Source organism: Lagopus muta, chromosome 3 (assembly GCF_023343835.1).
Source record: "Lagopus muta isolate bLagMut1 chromosome 3, bLagMut1 primary, whole genome shotgun sequence".
Classification (NCBI taxonomy): domain Eukaryota; kingdom Metazoa; phylum Chordata; class Aves; order Galliformes; family Phasianidae; genus Lagopus; species Lagopus muta.
Window position 1 is genome coordinate 47902810 of NC_064435.1, and position 20534 is coordinate 47923343.

The window sequence follows — 20534 nt, forward strand, 5'->3', positions numbered from 1 at the left end:
ATATTGCTGTTTTAGTTGCTCAGTCTGAAGTAGCGTTAACTCTTTAACTCTGAGTGCACATGGTGTTATAATGTGAAATACCAATAAGAAATCATAGAACCATGACATTCCACACCTCATTCTATATCACTGCATCATGCTTAATATATATAAACAAACAATAATTAACATGCATTAAACACACACGCAAATATAATATACATGGAAATACTGACTGCACTCCATCAAATTCCTTTGTACACATTGAACATTCCCGTTTTTCTGCGTTAACCAGCAAGTGGACCCATGTCCCTGAGCAAAAAGAGTTCCATGGAGAGGTCTGGCCTTTCCAGAAGCTGGAAGGACCCAAACTGCTTTTCCCAACACGCTCTTTACTTGCGCTACAGGGACTTCATCTCCATCTACAGTATGTAGGGAGCTGGGCTGGGCAGAACTATCTCCATTGATAGATTCTTAAGTCTTGACCAACCAAATGGCTTCTGCCAAATGCTTCTTCCAGTGTATAAATGTTCTGCTATCCATTGCTTTCAGTGTAGATTTTAACAACCCATTGTATCATTGAGTTTTACAAGAAACTGGTGCATGATAGGGGATATGATAAATCCACTCAATGCCCAAGTGTTTACACGAGAGTTTTGATATCAGTCCCATTCTCTGACTCAGCTCTTTCTGGAGTGCCATGTCACCACAGGACTTGTTTCTCCAGACCTAATATGGTGTTTCGGGCAAGTAGCATGGGGTACTGCATATGTTTCAAGGCACCCAGTGGTTACCTCCACCATGGTAGGCATGTAATGATTACCATAATGGGTTCATGATAAGGTGACATAATCAACCTGCCATGCCTCTCTATATTTTTGCCATCACCCTTTCCTCTAGAGAGGTTTCATCCTCTTGGCTTGTTTAATTGTCGTGCATATGTCACAGTAATGAATGACTTGTACAATAGCATCCGTGGTTAAGTTCACCCCTCAGTCTCTAGCCCGCTTATATTTTGCATCTCCCCCTTGATGGCCCGAAATCTCCTGAGCCCACCAAGTTAGAAATAATTCAGCCTTGCATTGCCAGTCCAAATGTGTTTGAGCCACTTCAGTTTTGGCGGCTCGAGCTACCTGATGGTTATTCTGTTGTTCTTCAGTAGCCCTACTCTTGGACATATGACCGTCTGTGTGACGCACCTTTATAACCATATTTTTTGTTCGGGCAGCAATGTCTTTCCACAGTTCGGCAGCCCAAATAGGTTTACCCCTTTGTTGCCAGTTATTTTGTTCCCACTGCTGTAACCCCCATAGGGCATTTGCCACCATCCATGAGTTACTGTAAAGATTAAGCATTGGCCATCTCTCCTATTCACCAAAATCTGAGGCCAGTTGGACAGCGTTTACTGCTGCAAATTGGCTTGATTATCCTTTCCTTTCAGTGGCCTCTGCAACTTGTGTAGGAATGCACACAGCAGATTTCCATCTGTGATGCTTCCCCACAATACGACATGATACATCTGTGGACAAGGTATATTTCTTTTCATTTTCTGTTCATTGTATGGTGGGGCCATACAATGTATGTAGCCTGTAGCACGCGATGCTTCTTCTGCTGGTAATGTTCCAAACTTTTTGCCTGCAGGCCAATCCATGATCACGTCTAAGATTCCCAAATGACTGAGGTTCCCCATCTGAGCTCATCGTGTAATCAGTGCAATCTGCTTACTCTAAGTAGCATCAGTAGCGTGATGGGTGGAAGGAAACTTTCCTTTAAACATCCAGTTGAGCACCAGCAGCTGAGGTGCTAAAAGGAGCTGCATTTCTTTACTTTGCAATCAGCCCGAACCCCTTCATACACAGCTAAGATCTCCTTTTCAGTTGGAGTGTAGCACTCTTCGGATCCCCTGTATGCTCTGCTCCAAAATCCCAGGGGTCGGCCTTGGGTCTCTCCTGAGGCTCTTTGCCACAAACTCCACAAGTGGGACCTTTCTCTCCAGCAGCAGTATAGAGGATGTTCTTTACATGCTGTCCCGTCCATACTGGCCTCAGGGCAATGACTTGGGCTATCTCCTGCTCAATCTGCTCAAAAGCCTGCTGCTGCTGCTAAGGACCCTGTGTAAAATTATTCTTCTTCCTCGTCACCTGATAAAGGGGGCTTGCAATGAGGATATAGTTTGGAACATGCGTTTTCCAAAAGCCCAATAAACTCAAGAAAGATTATTTCTCTTTCTTATTAGTGGGTGGAGACACAGCAGTAATTTTGTTGACCACATCCATTGGGATGTGACAGTATGCCCATCTTGCCACTTTATACCTAGGAACTGAATTTCCTGGGCAGGTCCTTTCACTTTGCCTCGTTTAATAGTGAAACCAGCATGCGGAAGGATCTGAATTATTTACTCTCCTTTCTTGAGAACTTCCTCTGCTATGTTGCCCTACACGTCATCATCAATATACTGCAGGTGCTCAGGAGCACTGCCCTGTTTCAGTTCATTTTGGATCAACCCATGGCAAATGGTTGGGCTGGGCTTCCACCCCTTGGACAAATGGTTCCGGGTATACTTAACACCTCTCCAGTTAAAAGCAAACTGGCCTACATTCTGTGGCCAAAGGAGTGGAGAAAAAGACATTAGCAATGTCAGTGGTGGCATACCATTTGGTTGCTTTTGACTCCCGTTCATTCTGGAGCTCTAACATGTCCGGCACAGCAGCACTCAGTGGGGGTGTGACTTCATTCAGGCCACGGTAGTCCACTGTCAGCCTCCATTCTCCACTGGCTTTACGCACTGACCATATCGGGCTGTTAAAAGGTGAGTGAGTTTTGCTGACTCTCAGCTTACATGTAGGGAACAAGGAATCCGTGTTAGTGCAGTACTGCTGTCTGTGCACCATTTTTGCAGCAGTTCATACCTGTTGCTCTTTTACTTGTAGCAACCCCACCACAGATGAATTTTCTGACAGGCCGGGCAAAACAAACAACTGCTTAACGTCTTCTCTGTCTGCAGCAGCTATTCCAAAGATGCACCAATACCCCTTGATATCTTTAAAATGCCCTCTTCTGAGATAGTCAATACCAAGTATACGTGGAGCCCCTGGGCCAGTCACAATAGGATGCTTTTGCTAGTCTTTACCAGTGATGCTTATTTTGACCTCCAGCACAGTCAACTCTTTGGAACCCACATTGGCTCTAGAAATATAAACTCTGTCCATTTGTGACTTAAGGGTGTTAGAGTGCACTGCGCTGCACACCAGTGTCTAGCAGTGCTTCATATTTCTGTGGTTCTGATGTGCCATACTGTCGAATCTACACAGTCCAGTACACTCTGTCATCCCTTCCACCCTCTCTTCCCCCATTCCATCTGAGGGCAGGGCCTCTAATTATTACCTCTATTGTTCCCTCCCCTGAGTCATGATCAGGGCACTTAGAGCTTTTGCCCTGTCCCGCGACAACTGGAGCAGTCACCTTCTTAGAGGAGTTTGCCTTGGTGGTTGATCTGTCTTGTAATTCTTTTACCCACGCTTGAAATGTAGAAGTGGGTTCTTTATGCCACTTCTTCACATCTTCTCCATGCTCACGTAGGTATTTTCAAAAGGCAGTACGCGATGTAGTCTTACTATTGTCAGTTGCTCAAGCAGAAGGTTGTCTACTTTTAATAGCTGAGATACTGGATGATGCAGGTGGGGAGGAAATCAATTTGGTCAGCCTCTTAGGTACACTGTTCTAGTATCCTGATCCTCATTAGGTGTCTCTGATGCCACCACAGGTTCATCATGATGAAGCATGGTAGACAGTTCCTCCATCGTATCTTCTTGTTTACACTCCATTCTATGCAGTCTTTCAGTTACTTTTGAAATGGCTGAAATATATGTTTGTGGAGGGGTTAAATATAGCTCAAAATTGTAAAGTCTAATTATTGGTTCAAATAAAAGGGTCTTCTTTGCCCTCTGTCATACATTCCTGCTAGTGCAAAGATGTACTTTTCTGATGCAGTTCTTACAAATTTTTGCCACATACTTGGGTTGGTGTATACCTGACTCTCTCAGGATCATGCTCTTGGTGTAGATTTTCAGGAATTGATGTGGGGTCGTGTAACATTTTAATCATGGCAAATTCTCTCAAATAACGGATGCCTTTTTCTCTAATAGTCCATTTCTTTAACTCAGGCAGCAGATCTTCTTTGAGGGGATATTTTTCCTTTAGAGCTAATAGCATTTGCTTTCAGAGGGTGAAGGCCCCATCCAGACCTCTGTCTGGATGAGTTCTTAGCAGTGCTTCCCAGTTGGAGATCTTCCATTTATCTGAATATTGGCCCCACTGTCCCAACATTGAAGTAACCAGGTGTCAATGGGTTCGTTCTGGTGCCATGAAAAATCTTTTCTTGAACGTCAAATTTCAATCATTTTCAGAGGTGGAGTAGTAAATTAGTTAGCTGTAGAAGAATGGAGTGTTTTAATGATAAATAATTTTCTGAAATTTGCTCAGATTTTTTCAGATAAAATTAGAGAACAATATTTTCACATGTAACCAGTTATAATAAGCATTTGGTTTGATGCCTTAAGAGTGCAGTTAAATATGGATCATTAGATATTTACTATTGATGTTTTACTTAGTCTGAAGTAGAATTGTTCAGTCTTATTCTTCCGTCTCCAAGGTGGTTGCCCATAAGAGAGTTCCTCTTTAAAAATTCTATTTGTTTCCTTGAATGTTTAAGTAGTTAAGAAAGCAAAGAACTCCAGCTAAGTTGAGGAAGCAAATTATGGAATTGAAGTGTGTTTTACTTCTGAATTAATGTGGAAAAAATGTCAGAACACTTTTTAGTAATTTTCTGGCAAAGTTAGTGGAAAGACCATTGTTATTTCCATTTATCTGAATATTTAATGGACTAACTGATCGTAACTAGATTTTCTCCAATCTTGTAGGCATTTGACATATCTTCTGATGAAAACTTTGTTATCACCACAACAAACAGAAAAGAAATTACAGAAGACAACTTCAGTAAGTATCTTAGATAGCAAAATAAATACAGGCACCTCTTATATTGATTGTAAAGATCACATGGTGACTACACAATTACATGCATTAATTAACTGGAAATAAAAATTGTGAAATAATTTGCCAAGAATTTTACAAAATTGGATTTTACAAAAAGTTTTTAGCAAGTGCTAGTTAGTATGATAAAAGCTATATAAAGTGAATTTTCTACTTCCAATATGATTTCTGTAAATAATTGGGAAAGGAATGGCTCATAAATAGCTGTTACCAAAGAAAACCTGCATTATTTAGCTTGGAAATATGCAAAGGTTTTTTAATCAGGACCTCTTGCCAGAAGGCTGAGTTGTCAGTACTTAAGCAAATACGGAGATTATCTGTGGCTAAACATGTACTGTTTTAGATAAACTGGATAGTACATTGAACACTTTCCAAAATACTTTATATTTTGTCTTAATTGCAGAAGAACTTGTTCAGGATGGAGTTACTCTTTATCTACTACAGTCAGTTGACCAAACCCTGCTTTCAGCAACAAAGGAGAGAATTGACTTCCTGCCCCACTATGATACACTTGTCAAAAGTGGCATGTATGAATACTATGCCAGTGAAGGGCAAAATCCTTTGCGTAAGTATAAATAATATTGCATTAATGATGTTTATATGACTGTGGTGGTTAAGAACAATGCAATTTCAGTAGTAGCTGGTAAAAAAAATGTAGTCTTAGCTGTAAAAGGAAACTTAGCTAAGCTTTTTAAATAAATTGCTCTCTTAGAAATGACTTAATCTGGTTTCATATGCGGCCATTTTTACAGAGGTATACCTAAATACATCTGTAAGAAGTTTGGGTATTTTAGATGTAAAATGACTTTAATCTTGATGATAATCTTGCAAATGTCATCAGTTTAGATCATCATTGTTATCATCAAGCTTTGTCTCTTGTATTTAAAATGGAACTTGTTTGAATTTGATGACTAGTTTTAATACAAGTTACTATAGAATTTTTTTCTACTGTTCCATTTCTGGTTCTACAGGGCTTAGCTTTTACCAATGAGAACAAGTATTACCTAAATTATATATTCTTCAGTTTTTATCTAACTCATGCATTAAATATGTAACTTAAAGCATTTTGTATTCCTCTACTGTAAAAAAAAAAAATCTTTCCGTTTATGGTTTCTCTAAAAATTTTGTTTGTAGCTATGATTACTTTTTAAATATATACTTCTATGTATTATATGCTATGGTTACGTTCATGCTCCGGAGGGATAGCGAGACAGGTAAAGAGTAAAATTAGGAAGCTCAACTTCAGGAAAGCTAAATTCCAGCTCTTCAGGGAGTTGGTCAATGGAAGACCCTGGAAAACTTTCCTGATAGGCAAGGGTATGGAGCAGAGCTGGCAGATCATTGAGGAGACTTTCCTCAGGGTGCAAGAGCTCTGCATCTCCAGATGTATCAAGTCAGGAAAGGAATGCAAGAGACTGGCATGGCTGAACTGAGACCGGCCGGTCAAACTGAAGAGTGAAAAGAAAATACACAGGCAGTGGACACAGAGACAGGTACTGTGGGAAGAGTATAAGGAAGCTGCTAGGCTGTGTCAAGATGGGGTCAGGAAAGCCAAGGTGCAGCTTGAACTGAATTTGGCTAAAGATGCCAGAAGGAGCAAGGCTTCTATAGATACCTTAAAAAGAAAATGAAAGTCCAGGAGGGCATGCAGCCCCTAGTGAGTGGTAGTCACAAGCAGGCTGGTGACAACAGACGATGAGAAGGCTAAAGTAGTTAATAACTTTTTGCCTTGGTCTTCTCTGATACCTTGCTCATCACGCAGCACTCAAACGTTTGATTTGGTCAGAGAGGATTGGGGAGCAACATCTCTCCCACTGAAAGCGTTGATCAGGTTCACAGTTATCAGAGGAACTTGAACATTCACAGTTATACAGATCCCAATGAGAGGCATCCCAGAGTCCGGAGAGAATTGGCTGGTGTGGTTGCCAAGGCATGCTCAGTGATATTTGAAAGGTCACAGCAATGAGGTGAGGTCCCTGGTGATGGAAAAAATGTAACATCACGTCCATTTTTAAGAAGGGCAAAAAGGAACTACCCTGGGAACTACCAACCTGTCAGTGTCACCTCTGTGCCAGGAAAAATCACGAAGCAGGTCATGCAGGAATATGCTGAGGCACATGGAAGGCAGGATGGAGATATGGGAGAAGGAGCATGGCTTCACCAAGGGCAAATCCAGCTTGATCAACTTATTGGCCTTCTATGACGGTGTCACTGCATCGTTGGACAAGGGAAGAGCCACCAGTGTCATTTATCTGGACATTTGACACTGTACCCCATAACATTCTTGTCTCCAAATTGGAGAGATGTGGATTTGATGTGTGGAATGTACGATGGATGAAGAACTGGCTGCAGAATCTAGTCCAGACAGTGGTGGTCAATGGCTCGATATCTCGATATCTGGAAATCAGTGACGAGTGGCATCTCCCAGGAGTTGGTGGTGGGGCCAATGCTCTTTAATATCTTCATCAGTGACATCAACAGTGGGCTCACATGCCTCCACAGCAAGTTTGCCGATGACACCGAGGTGTGTAGTGCAGTTGACACACCAGAGGGATGGGATGTGATCTGGAGTGTCCTTGACAGGTTTGAGTAGTGGGCCCAGATGAACATCTTGAGGTTCAACAAATCCAAATGCACGGTCTTGCACCAGTTTGAGGCAACATCCACTACCAATACAAGCTGGGGAATGAAAGGATTGAGCACAGCCCTGCCAAGAAACAACTGTTGGTACTGGTGGATGAAAAGCTGAACAGGGGCCAGGAATGTGCTCTTGCAGCCCAGAGAGCCATCGGTATCCTGTGCTGCATCAAAAACAGCATGGCCAGCAGGGTGAGGGAGATGATCCTGCCCCTCTGCTCTGTGCTGATGAGCCCTCAGTTGGGGTACTGCATCCAGATACGGAATCCTTAGTACACGAGAGACATGAACCTGTTGGTGTGTGTCCAGAGGAGGGCCACAAAAATGATGCAATGGATGGAACACCTCTCCTGAGAACAGGCTGAGGGAGCTGGGGCTAAGGGCTCTGTGGTGACCTGATAGACCTTTAGTACCTAAGGGGAACTGCAGAAAAGAAGGGAATGAATTCTTTAGCAGGGTGTGTTGTGATAGAGCAAGTGGAAATGGTTTCAAACTCAAAGAGGGTAGATTTAGATCAGGTATAAGGAAAACATCTTTTTCAGAGTGGATGGTGAGGCACTGGAACAGTTTACCCAGCGTTGTGGTGAATGCTCCATCTCTGGAGACCTTCAAGGTGAGGCTGGATCAGGCCCTGGGCAACCTGGTCTAGTTGTAAATGTCCCTATTCATTTCAAGGGAGTTGAACTAGATCTATAAAAGTCCCTTCCAACTCTTAAGGATTCTGTGATTCTATGATTTAGGTCCAGCCCAGCATGCTCAAAATTGTCTAGAAAAATACATGAATATCAAGACTTAAGCACAGAACTTCCCACATCTATTTCTTTTTCAGAGGAATCTCATCAGTATCTGTAAACACCAACTGTACTTTTAAGTACTATTCTTTTTGTCACCCCCCTTTCTTTCTGCCCTGCATTTACTACCTTCCATCCATCCCCCCAAAATACACTTTTTTGGTTCAGCGTCTGCCTAGTTCATTTTGTTCCTAACAGCAGCTGGTGTCAGATAACTGGGATTTAGTATGAAAACAGAAAGGCAAGGATATAACAGAAGTGATAGAGAGACTTCTGAGTTTATGCCTGGAACAGGCATAAACAGTCTACTGTTTTCTATAAGTGTATCCAGTTACCTTCTGAACCATGTACATTTCTATTATTCACAGTATTTTCTAGTTTTGATCCCCCCACTTAATTGCACGTTATGTGAAATACTATGGGTTTTTTTTGTATACATTGATATAACCACTTAAATGTGAGAAAAGCACTTCTAGGTGAATGTGTACATTGCAAAAGTTACAGGTAGAAATACTGTCCTCACTTCTCCCACTTATAGAATTTATTAAAGATTCAAATGAGCAGACAGTCCAACTCATTCTGTTCTCACTTGAATAAACAGTACTACAATCAGTACTACAATGAACTACACTTGTTTTCATAGAAGGAATTGTTAAATCTCATAAATTCTTTAAGAATGTGGAATAATTCAATCCTGCACTTTATATAAGCAGTCATGTATTTTGCTGCTACCAGTTCTCTCCCTTGAAATGCACTCCTTGGCAGGAAAGCCTTATTGCTCATCTTGATAAGACTCACAATGCTGCTATGAAATCACAAAGGATGATACATGCACACATACAGTTTTCCTTTTGTTACTGGTGCAGTTTGTTTGTTTCCCATATCCTCTCTGTTCACTGTAAAAGGTACTTTCCAGTTCTGTCACTTCACATTATGATCACTTTTGTGCTACAGAGGTTCTGCCAATCTTTGCATCATGTAGAAAATGTTTGTAGTGTTTACAAATACCATGTTCGTTGTCATCAATTTCAAAAGGACAACGTTAAAAGTCGTTGTTATACTATTTTAAAAGTACATAACTTCACTATTAGAAGGCATCTGAATAACAGAAGAAAATAGCAACATGTATAAAAGCATCCCATTTTACAGTATGTTTTGAATGTAGAATATCGTGGCATCTTTGTCAGATTGATTTGTTCCATAAATATTGAAGAAAGAAAGTATATCTCCAGGAGAAGAGAAGTAGGTTCCCTTTATTATTGAAAGTATTGAAAGGCCCCTATAAAGTTTCCCCAGAGTTGTCTTCAGGCTAAAAAGTACCAACAACAACAAAAAGTCCCAGAATACCATCATGGGAGAGTTGCTCCAGACCTGTGGTCATTTTCCTCTATTGACAGCTCCACATCTTTCTGGTGCTCCTAGAGCTCAACACAGTACTCCAGCTAGAGTCTTAGAGGGGCAAAGCAGAGTGGGAGAAACACCTTTCTTAACTGGCTGGCCTTGCTCTTTTTGATGTAGCCTAGGATGTGATTGGCTTCCTGTATTGAAAGCACATATTACTAGTTCATTTCTCATTCACCAGTATCGCCAAGTCCTCCATAGGGCTGTTTTCAATCCATTCATGCCCCGGTCTGTACTGATGTTTGGAATTAGCCCAACTCAGGTGCAGGATTTTGCACTTGGCTCTGTTGAACCTTCATCCCTCTGGATGGCTCTTCTCAAAGAGCCCACCCGTGCAGTGCACCTTCCCCCTCCACCACACTCAGCGCCTTGCCACATAAATCCAATACAGGCTGAATATATTATCCTAATAACCCAGAAGAAACTACTGAAAGCATGCATCTGTTTTTGAAGTGTTATCTTTTAAGAAAATGATTTTAATGGGGTGATTTTTTTTTTCTTTAATTTCTTCAGCATTTGCTCTTGCTGAGTTGATTGACAATTCTCTATCAGCTACGGCTCGAAATACTGGTATTCGAAGCATACAGATTAAATTGGTAAGTCAGAAATACACATTTTTAGTAGTTCCCCCTTTTTTTTGTGACGTTTTCCAAGCTGCTCCTTGTTTTTTGTGGTTCTTTTTCCCCAAACAGTTATTTGATGACTCCAATGGAAAACCAGCTGTTGCTGTGATCGATAATGGAAGAGGAATGACTTCTAAACAGCTTAACAACTGGGCAGTATATAGATTATCAAAGTTTACAAGACAAGGTGACTTTGAGAGGTTAGAAAGTTTTAATTATATTTATGTACTGGAATCATAATTACATAATCATATTTACAACTGGAAAATTGCAGGTGCTTGTAGAATATCATTCTAAGACGTATCTCTATAACAACACTTAGCTGAAATCTGTCATTCTGTGATTACATAATAATGGATATGTATTTCCTGTAAGTAGAAATTTGAGAAACTTCTGCTAATTTTGTGATACTGGGAAAATATTTTTCTCTACTGGTTTCCCAGAGGAATAATGAATACAGGGTTTTGGTTTAGGTTTGTTGTTTTTTTTTTTTTACTTAATTGTACGATGTAATGCAAAATTATACCTGAAGATGTCTGTATTTACTGAAGAGGGCTAGAGGCAAAACGAATGCAGATTTTTTAATTTTTTGTTTTTTTAAGACAAAAGAGGTTTTGAAGAGAAAATAGAGAATCTGTTCCCAAATAATTTTGTGTCTGTACAACCTGACTTAATTCTTCTGTAAGAAAAATTCAAGCCAAGAATTATGTTCAGTTCTTGAGCTGTAGTTGCTTCTTAAATGCATTAAAAGCCTAGGATGGGATTCTCTGAAGGTCAACACCATGACTACAATCAGAAATAACTGGTCCTATGAGAAATTAGTGAAAAACAGTACCGGAGCATTTGAAAGTGATAATAGAGATGGAAAGGCTTGGAGTTTGGATTTCTTTGGTTTTTAATCTGATATGTATAATTTCTGGACTATCTGATCCAGTAATTTGTAAATAAACACTGCTTTCTGAAATTTCTCCAGGTGAATTCAGTAACAGTAGAAATGTATTTTTATGTCACAGGTTTAAATTGTGAGTTGATAACGTGATGAGGGCATAGCTGTAAATTACACTTGTTACTTGCCTACACCTTTTCATTTGTTATTGTTATAATATAAAGAACAGATGTTTGTCCTATTGCTTGCTTAAACTGGGTAAGATTTAAATGTGTGACTGACTTAAGGTTGGTTTGCTACAATGGGCTGAAATGTCTTGTAAGGTAACTTAAAGAGGAAAGGAGAATGCGTCTACATCTTATCTTTTACCTTAAAAAAAGAAGTAAATCGATTTTAGGCACATAAATTGTAATCTTTGAAATGAAGGATATTTGAACAGAGTAAATGCAGGAAGAATTTAATGCAAGCTATTAACATCAGTTATTTACTTTTTTTTTTTTTAATGACAGTTGGCTTGAAAATTTATTAAATCTACTTTCACTTTCAGCGATCATTCAGGATATGTTCGCCCTTTGCCAGTGCCTCGTAGTTTAAATAGTGATATCTCATATTTTGGAGTTGGAGGTAAACAAGCAGTGTTCTTCGTAGGGCAGTCTGCCAGAGTAAGTAGATATCAGTCTTTAAAACTTATTTTAAAACATATTTACATGATAAGATTGTTATTATTTTAGCTTTTTATTGTGCCGTTATATTACTTTATTGTTCATTTTTAACCCTTGTTTTGATCTTAAATACTTTTTCTTAATGCAAACAGATGATAAGCAAACCTGCAGATTCTCAGGATGTACATGAACTTGTCCTTTCCAAAGAGGATTTTGAAAAGAAAGAGAGAAACAAAGAAGCAATATATTGTGGATTCATTCGAAACAGAAAGGTAAGTAGCTGTAATGCTTTCTCAGTTTTAAAGGAAAGCATTTTCGTGGCTAACATGACTTTTTGTTACATCAATCTGGGGGGGGGTGCTTTTATCATTTGCACCACCTGCAGGTTGTAATGTAGAAGGAAGTAAAGAGAAATTTGTTTGACAATTTATGGTAGACATGTTTTTGTATGTTCTTTTTTCTCTTTCCACTATGATCTTAAGGACAAAAATTCTGTACAGTTTGACATTGCATCTTACAGAAATATCTAAATGTATCTAAAAGCTTGTTTGTTTTATCATGTGTGAAACATAAAGAAAAATGTCTGCTCTCTGATTTATTATAAAGTAAATTAGGGAAACACTACTTAATACTTCACGTTGTATAGAAATAAGTAGAACTACTGTGCATATGGGGGAAAAACTCCTACTAGTCCAACAAAACCCAGCACTGTCACAGATCTTTGCTAATTTTGTAAAAGAAATTATCTATTTAGTTGAAAATGGAGATGAAAAGTCCTCGTGGCCTACATGAAGAAGTAAAGCTTAAGTAAAAAGTGAGAGAAGGAGGAAAAGAAGTTGTAAGGATTTGCTGCCTTTAAAGAATAATTGCATATTTGAAGCGTTGTGTTATTAAAGGAAGTTACTTTTGCAAAGAAATTGAGATGAAATTAATATCGTGCTGAAGGTATTCTAGAAGAAAAGGTACAACTCTTAAGAGAGATAGTACTGATGGAACACCAGCTGATCATTTTTTGATGTATACCACGCACCTTTCTTAACTACTTATTCTTCCTTTAAGTAAATGTCTTTTTATCTGAAAGTGATCTTATGAACATAGGGGAATATGCCGTGGTAGTTTGGTGAAAGCTATTTAAATAATCCTGTGTGTTAAGGAAATCTCTTTAGTTCCATGGAGAAAGTAAGCCTTAACAGAGCACCCTTGACTAACATGTTTTGCTACCTACAGTTAGCTCAGAGTTGTATCCTTCCACCTGCTCAGTGACATGTTACTGTTACTCTTGCTTTCTTGGAAAGATACAAAGCTGCATTTACTACAGTGTGAAAAAACTATCAGTTTTCATTTGAAATCGCTACAAAGATCTCAGTTGTATTCAAAGTATCTTCTTTTCTGGATGAAGCAAATGTAAAAGATTATCTCCTGATGCTGCATGAAACATTGTATCAACCACTTCATTTCTGTGTAGCTATGAGTAAAGTGAATCCATCCAGGAAAAGACAATGAGAACTTCATTTGTCTGTGATATTTCAGCTGGAACTGATGCTGTGCTTTACATTTCACAGCCATAGAGTGTTTCTTCCACATCAAGTTCTGTTTCAAGAAGGAGACTATCCATTTAAAAACTAAGATTTTTTTTTTAATGTCATGATGTGCTTTGAAAATACATTTTGTGCATGATTATTCTGTTTGAATTTGATTGAGAATTCACATCTCAGAAGGCTACATTAAGCATGAATGCATTTGTAAACTGAACAATTAAAACACTGTGATGAGTGCATTGAAAATGAACCGGATCAAGGATGTTGGATTCTGAGTTCATTGAATTTAACTTAGGAGCTTTTGTTTTAAGCATTAATCCTTGGTGATTCTTAGCATCGTGTGTTCTGCATTCTCTTTCTGTTCTGTTTTCTTTAATCCTTTCAGATGTGAGTTCAGAAATTCAGTTTACATTTCTTTTCTTATTTTACTCTTTTTTTTTTTTTTTTTGTAGCCATCTGACTCTACTCACATCACAAATGATGATGAAAGATTTCTTCATAATCTAATATTAGAAGAGAGGGATAAAGAGAGTTTCACAGCAGTTATCATTACAGGTGTTCAACCAGATCATATGCAATACTTGAAAAACTACTTTCATCTTTGGACAAGGCAGCTGGCGTAAGTTGGTGTTTTATGTTTGATTTAAAATAAAGCTACTAATCAAATCAGAGAATTATGAGTTACTTTTTGTATTTAATCATTCCATTTTTTGTGTTAAGACTTGATGGATATTTTGTCAGTGCCCCAATTAGTCTTAACCTGTTTCTTTCTGAAACTAGCACAGCTGAGAAAGTTGTCAATCCAAACAGATATTTATAAACATCAGTACCAGTGTGACTTGATAGTTTTCAAATAGTTATCCATCTAATTATTAGTCTGTTCAGTACAATTATTACATTATTAGTGCAAGTATTAGTTGTCTAGTTGTGAATAACTTTATAGCTGTCAGAATAGCAACTTAATCTCATAACTTTACTATCTGACCTGCAAAACTGTGATGTTTCAAGCCCATGAGAGCACCTTTTAAATTGTGGAAGGGGTGCAGAGAAACTGCTGAGCAGTGTGGGCACACCAGTCTGCTCTAAAGTCCTGAGCGGTGAGAGTACAAGGAGCTTTGGTCTGAAAGCCAAGATCTCTTCTGGGGATGCATTTAGTGGGGTGGATGTCAGAAGCAAGGAGATGTAACAAGATGTAACACTGGCAGGTGCATTTATTTTCCTTGATGCATTCAGTCTGTACCAGGTATACTTGTTCATTGAGTTGAATAGAGTCAATAATAAGATAATAAAAAGAAGCAGAATATTTTAATCTATAATGTTCAATTTTTCTAATTTCAATTTTTTATAACATATATTTTCATTGAAAATGTATTTCAGGCATATCTATCACTATTATATTCATGGACCAAAAGGAAATGAAACTAAAGCTGTAACAAAAGGTGTAAGCCCATTCAACAACATTGACATTGAGGTAAGAAATTTCATATCTTTAAAAATTCTTCTTTTGTGACAACTTGTTAAATATTGTGCCTGTTTTTCTTTATTTTGAACTATAGCAGTCTTTCAAGATACACGTGCAATATAATTCTTTTGAAATAGTGTTATTTATCACTGCAGTGCGTTAACTAATTTATTTTGCTAATGTAGTTAACACAAGTGTCAGAAATTCTGATTACTGTGGGTGTTTGGTTTAAGGAAAATTTACTTGCTTTGGTTTTTTTTTCTAGATTTCTATGTTTGAAAAAGGAAAAGTACCAAAAATTATCAATCTTAGAGAGATAAAAGATGATATGCAGACACTGTATATAAATACTGCAGCAGATAGTTTCGAGTTTAAAGCACTTGTTGATGGAGATGGTATAGTGGAAGGTGTAATCCGATACCATCCTTTCCTGTATGATAAAGAAACATTCCCTGACGATCCATGTTTTCCAAGTGAGTATAATGCTTATTGATGACAAGGTTATCTACTGCAGACAATCCTACTACTCTGAGTGTTTTAATGAAACAGAAGCATTTAAATTGAAGCATCAATTCTGTGATAGAACAGAAAACTGTACCTGCCATCATTGGCTGTTGTGGTAACTTGTACATGTAAATATTGATCTTTCATTTAGCTCCCTCTGCTGTTAAATTACAAGCAGAAAATGAAATCTGATTGAAACATTTCCACTTTCCTAACTATTAGATCTTTGCTATGAGCACGCCGATTCAGGACACACTAGTACCAGAATACTGCAGTGAACAACATATAAAATAAGTCCTAAATATAAGATTTGTTTTATCCAGTCTTGATTTCAGATACTAAGTGTTGAAAAAAAAAAATAATCACCACCATGTGAAATTATTTTAATAAAATAAATTATGAGTTTAATAGTGATGAGATTTTACAATACTAGAAAAACGAGACTTTACAGTAAGTGGTGGTAAAGTATTATTTATTCAAATTATACTTGAAATTTTGAACTATCCATCCCCTCTTTAGAATGTTCCTTACACTTTCTATTTGGTATTTCTTAAAGAAAAATCTGACATCCAAATTGGTATCATACACTGCTATGTGTCTAATGTAAAAAGTGTAGATAATCCTTAACTGCTGTGTTGTTTGATATTATAATGGTTTTCTAAGGATGTTATTCATATGTATTTTTCTAAATCAAGGATTAAATGATGATGATGATGATGACGATGACTGCCTAATAATAGAAAAGGGTGCCAGAGGAAAAAGGCCTATTTTCGAATGTTTTTGGAATGGAAGATTAATTCCTTACACAACTGTGGAAGAGTAAGTGGTAATCAGTTTCTGCAGTGTAGACTAATCTTTTTCGAGAATGTAAACACCTTTATTTGTATAGAAAAGGATTTTAATGTCCATCTTTTTTTCTTTTTAAGTTTTGACTGGTGTGCTCCTCCAAAGAAGAGAGGATTGGCACCAATTGAATGCTACAACAGGATATCTGGTACATTGTTTACCAATGATAAGTTTCAAGTCAGCACAAACAAACTCACTTTCATGGATCTAGAGCTGAAGTTAAAAGACAAGAATACACTGTTTACAAGAATTTTCAATGGACAGGTGATTATTTGAATCTATATTATTGCTTGTCACAGTCTATATTGTGACAGTCTGTTCATGTCACTGATTATTTTTCTGTTTCTAAAGAACTTTAGCCTTAGACACTCCTGCAGAACTTTGTGGCAGATGCTTTTCTCAGTTACAGTGTGTAGCGAAGCTGACTCTTTAAATCTGAAAACATAAGATTTAGTCTTTTATTTCTTTATCAACAATGTTATTTAGTTACTCTAAGTTTTTGTGGGAAGACTGTCATAGAAGGTATATAAGCACTAAGGAAACACCTTCTCTGTCATAGAAGTGATAAAAGCATAGCTGCCCAGAAGTATTGTAGCATTAACAGGCTGAAGAATCTAGTTTTTTGAGTAGAATCTAGTTTTTTGAGTACAGTATCACTGTACTCCTCAAATTGTTCATACTTTGGAGTTTGTCAGATTTAAATGTAAAAATGTATTAATTATATATATTTCTTTTGCAATCTGTTTATAGGAGCAGCGAATGAAAATTGATAGAGAATTTGCTTTGTGGCTCAAAGATTGTCATGAGAAATATGACAAACAGATAAAATTCACAGTCTTTAAAGGAATAACTACACGTACTGATTTGCCATCCAAAAGAATGCAGAGCCCTTGGGCCATGTATTCCTCAATAGAGTGGGATGGGAAAACATTCAAAACTGGGCAGCTGGTAAGTTATTTGCTCACTCGTAATTTTTTTTGTTTGTTTGAACCCTATAGAAGGCAGATACAATACTCTTGATGCAGAATAAATGTATTGAATGTAGTTGTTATCTTCTCTTTGCAGGTGAAAACCATTAAGACTCTTCCAATATTCTATGGAAGTATTGAGAAATTTTTTTTGTATGGAGACCATGATGGGGATATATTTGCCACTGGTGGAGAGGTTCAGATTGCTTTGGTAAGACAGCTGTGTAAAGGATTCTCATGTCTGGTATACTTATGGAGTTTGTAGTCTTAATCGTAGATCAGACTTCCTTTTAAGATCTGTTTTTTGTTTGTTTGTTTGTTTGTTTCCCAAAAACTTTTGAAAATTCTAAATTTTAGCACAGTGGTCAGTGGAGTCATCAAGAAGTATTTGATAGTGTTTTGTATTATGTTTATGTTTATCTCTCTGGTCCCTTGATAGAGAAATTTTTCTCTCTAACGTATTATAATCTGTCTGTTTTTAACTGGATGTAATTTTTTTTCCAGGAACCTCAGGCATTGTATGCTGAAATGAAAACTGTTCCAATCTCAAAACTAGATAGAACCGTGTCTGACAAAGCTGTTAAAAAATATATAGAGGATGAAATGGCAAGGTAAGCTTTGAACTGTGTTGACTTGCTTGTGCAGTTCATACTGAGAGTTTTAGTATTTTTTAAGCATCACAAAAATACAGTTAGATTTATTCCAAGTGGAAGGACACTATCAAACTTTTTTTTCCCCAAAACAGAGCTTCATATACATTCTGTTCTTTCTGTCTTTCACTAGACTTCCAGACAAATTGTCAGTAACTTGGCCTGAAGGAGATGAGTTATTGCCAAATGAAACAAGGTTGGCTGGTACACCAATAGGTATAGTTGTTTTCCTTTCTGAATACTAAAAATATCCATTTAATTTGTGTTAGAAACAAACGTACAGAAAATTCCAGTCACTTGTAGGGGGAGCATGCTTTAAAAATCCTTCATTTGTTCCTTTTAAATACAGGGGCATTAAGAATAGAAATTCTGAACAAAAAAGGAGAAGCAATGCAAAAGCTTCCAGGTACCAGCCATGGAGGTTCAAAGAAACTTCTTGTTGAACTCAAAGTTATTTTACATTGTAAGTACTTGAGCCTATTTTAATTAGCCTTTATTGTTTAAAAGTGCATGAAGTATATTTGCTTGTGTATATACATATAATACATATTGGAGTTTGGTAGACAAACACAGCTTTTAATTTGAAGGACGGTATGCCATCAGAGATTCATGTAGCAATCCAAAGCCACGTTGCACAAAATGACCATTGCCTCGAAGCCAGATACTTAATGTCTGAGTGTTGCATAGAAGTAGAGACCAGGCTTGTTTAGTGCATAACAATGTTAACTTGAACGTCACTTGCAAATTTGAAGTATAAAAAACTTAGAGTTGTTTCCTCTTTCAGAGCAAATCAGAATATAGCACTCCTGCCTTAAAAGCTCAGGTCTTCTCACTAGCTCTCTTTCAAGAACCCATCATTTTTGTTGTCATCTTTTGTGCATCGGTATGCACAGAATATTATACTTCTTCACAGTAGAAGTGAAGAAATTTACCCTGTATGTAAATTTGCCCCTTGGATTATGGATCTACAGTGGGACAGTACAAGAAGAAAGGTGAGCATCTTCAAAGTGTGCATCTTGCATAATGCATAAACACTTTGTTTAGCTTGATGGCAGCTGACACTGCAGTATGAAATCTGCACTTGAGAAATTCTCTTTTTTCAGTGTTAATGACTGCCACAGTTGAAAATCTGTACAAATATTGTTACAAATTTTAAATATATGTAAAAAAAAAATCTCTAAATTCTCTTACTGAAAAAAAAAAAAAATCAGAACTTTTTCTAAAAACCTAATCTTCCAGAATTACACATTCAAAGAAAGAATCTAAGAGAGCAGGTACCTGTTGCTTTGTTTTATGTATACAAACTGATAGAAGAACAGGATATGAAACAGTTATTTGTGCTTACCTACAGTTATTTGCACTTACCTACAGAATCAAATATACCTTTTAGCTACATTTCTTTTTATTCTGTATAGTCTTGTTGTAGTTGCCTTCTATATTTATTCTAAATTATATTTGAAAAGCAAATACATTATTGCTTCTTGAGAAGTTTTTAACAATGTTACCCCTGCATATCTTTGAGGCTATAGCACCAGTTGTTAAGTTTTGCCTCTGAGTTTCATTATTTTAATTCTTGGCTGTGCATTCATGCTGCACATATGTCTATAAAGAAGATAAAATAATTTGATGCAAAAAACCAAATGTTTTTATTTTCCTCAAATATACTTCCAGTCAACTTATTTTTAGCATTACTCCCATTTGAGGTACTTAATCATTTGTACAGTTGATCAGTTGTTAGTATGGATGATGGCACAGCCTTCAAGTACTTAACAGGGAGCATATAACGAAAGAGTTAATAAAATGCAAGTTTACAAACCTGTTACTTCCATTTAATGTGTCTGAAGTTTTGAATTAAAATAGGATTAGATGTGGAATTAGATTTTCTAATTATTTTTTTTTTAAGATGTGATTAATGTGATTTATTGTGAAGCTGAATTTATGTTTCTTAGATTTAATAGTGACGTGTTTTTATGTGATGGAGAATTATGTGTAATCTGCAAATATGTGTAGCTAAGTGTTTATTTTTCAGCACCTGCTGGGAATAAAGAAATAATTTCTCATATAAGTCAGCATGGAGGAAAATGGCCATACTGGTTTAAAAAAATGGGTGAGTTAATAGTTGCAATGTTTTCAGCTTATTTATAATTCTCCTTTTTTTCCTTTATAAACTCATTTTGATTTTCTTTTAGAGAATCTTCAGAAACTTGGGAACTATACTTTGAAGCTGCAGGTAGTCTTAAACGAAAGTAATGCAGACACTTACGCAGGAAGGCCTCTGCCATCTAAAACATTTAAATTTACTATTGTAGGTAAGAAATTTCAGCCACGCCAGTTTTCTTTTACTTTTTGTGTTTGTTTAGTATGTTATGTATCCAAGTTATTTATGTTTTAGTTGAGAGAGAGATAATTGCTTTAAGGTTCTAACTTCTCTCCAGAAATTAAAATAAATAAATAAAATCATAAAGGAGTATACTACTTCTAACTAACATTTCATAGGATTTAAAGCAATTTTCTGTACTTTTGATTCCTTTAATTCAT

The 20534-nt window shown here is 37.1% G+C and overlaps 1 protein-coding gene across 2 annotated transcripts in view; it reads left to right on the forward strand.

Annotated features, from left to right (window-relative positions):
• Window positions 1–20534, forward strand: part of SMCHD1 (structural maintenance of chromosomes flexible hinge domain containing 1) — a 78271-nt gene that overhangs the window by 12565 nt on the left and 45172 nt on the right. For both annotated transcript variants that reach the window (XM_048939745.1, XM_048939746.1), the window contains exons 2-19: window positions 4899–4974; window positions 5432–5593; window positions 10371–10453; window positions 10550–10680; window positions 11914–12028; window positions 12181–12300; window positions 14019–14185; window positions 14944–15037; window positions 15294–15501; window positions 16228–16351; window positions 16459–16642; window positions 17129–17326; window positions 17444–17557; window positions 17851–17957; window positions 18130–18212; window positions 18346–18459; window positions 20026–20103; window positions 20186–20305. In XM_048939745.1, coding sequence (XP_048795702.1) covers window positions 4899–4974; window positions 5432–5593; window positions 10371–10453; window positions 10550–10680; window positions 11914–12028; window positions 12181–12300; window positions 14019–14185; window positions 14944–15037; window positions 15294–15501; window positions 16228–16351; window positions 16459–16642; window positions 17129–17326; window positions 17444–17557; window positions 17851–17957; window positions 18130–18212; window positions 18346–18459; window positions 20026–20103; window positions 20186–20305 — 2278 coding nt within the window. The remainder of the gene's footprint in view (window positions 1–4898; window positions 4975–5431; window positions 5594–10370; window positions 10454–10549; window positions 10681–11913; window positions 12029–12180; window positions 12301–14018; window positions 14186–14943; window positions 15038–15293; window positions 15502–16227; window positions 16352–16458; window positions 16643–17128; window positions 17327–17443; window positions 17558–17850; window positions 17958–18129; window positions 18213–18345; window positions 18460–20025; window positions 20104–20185; window positions 20306–20534) is intronic.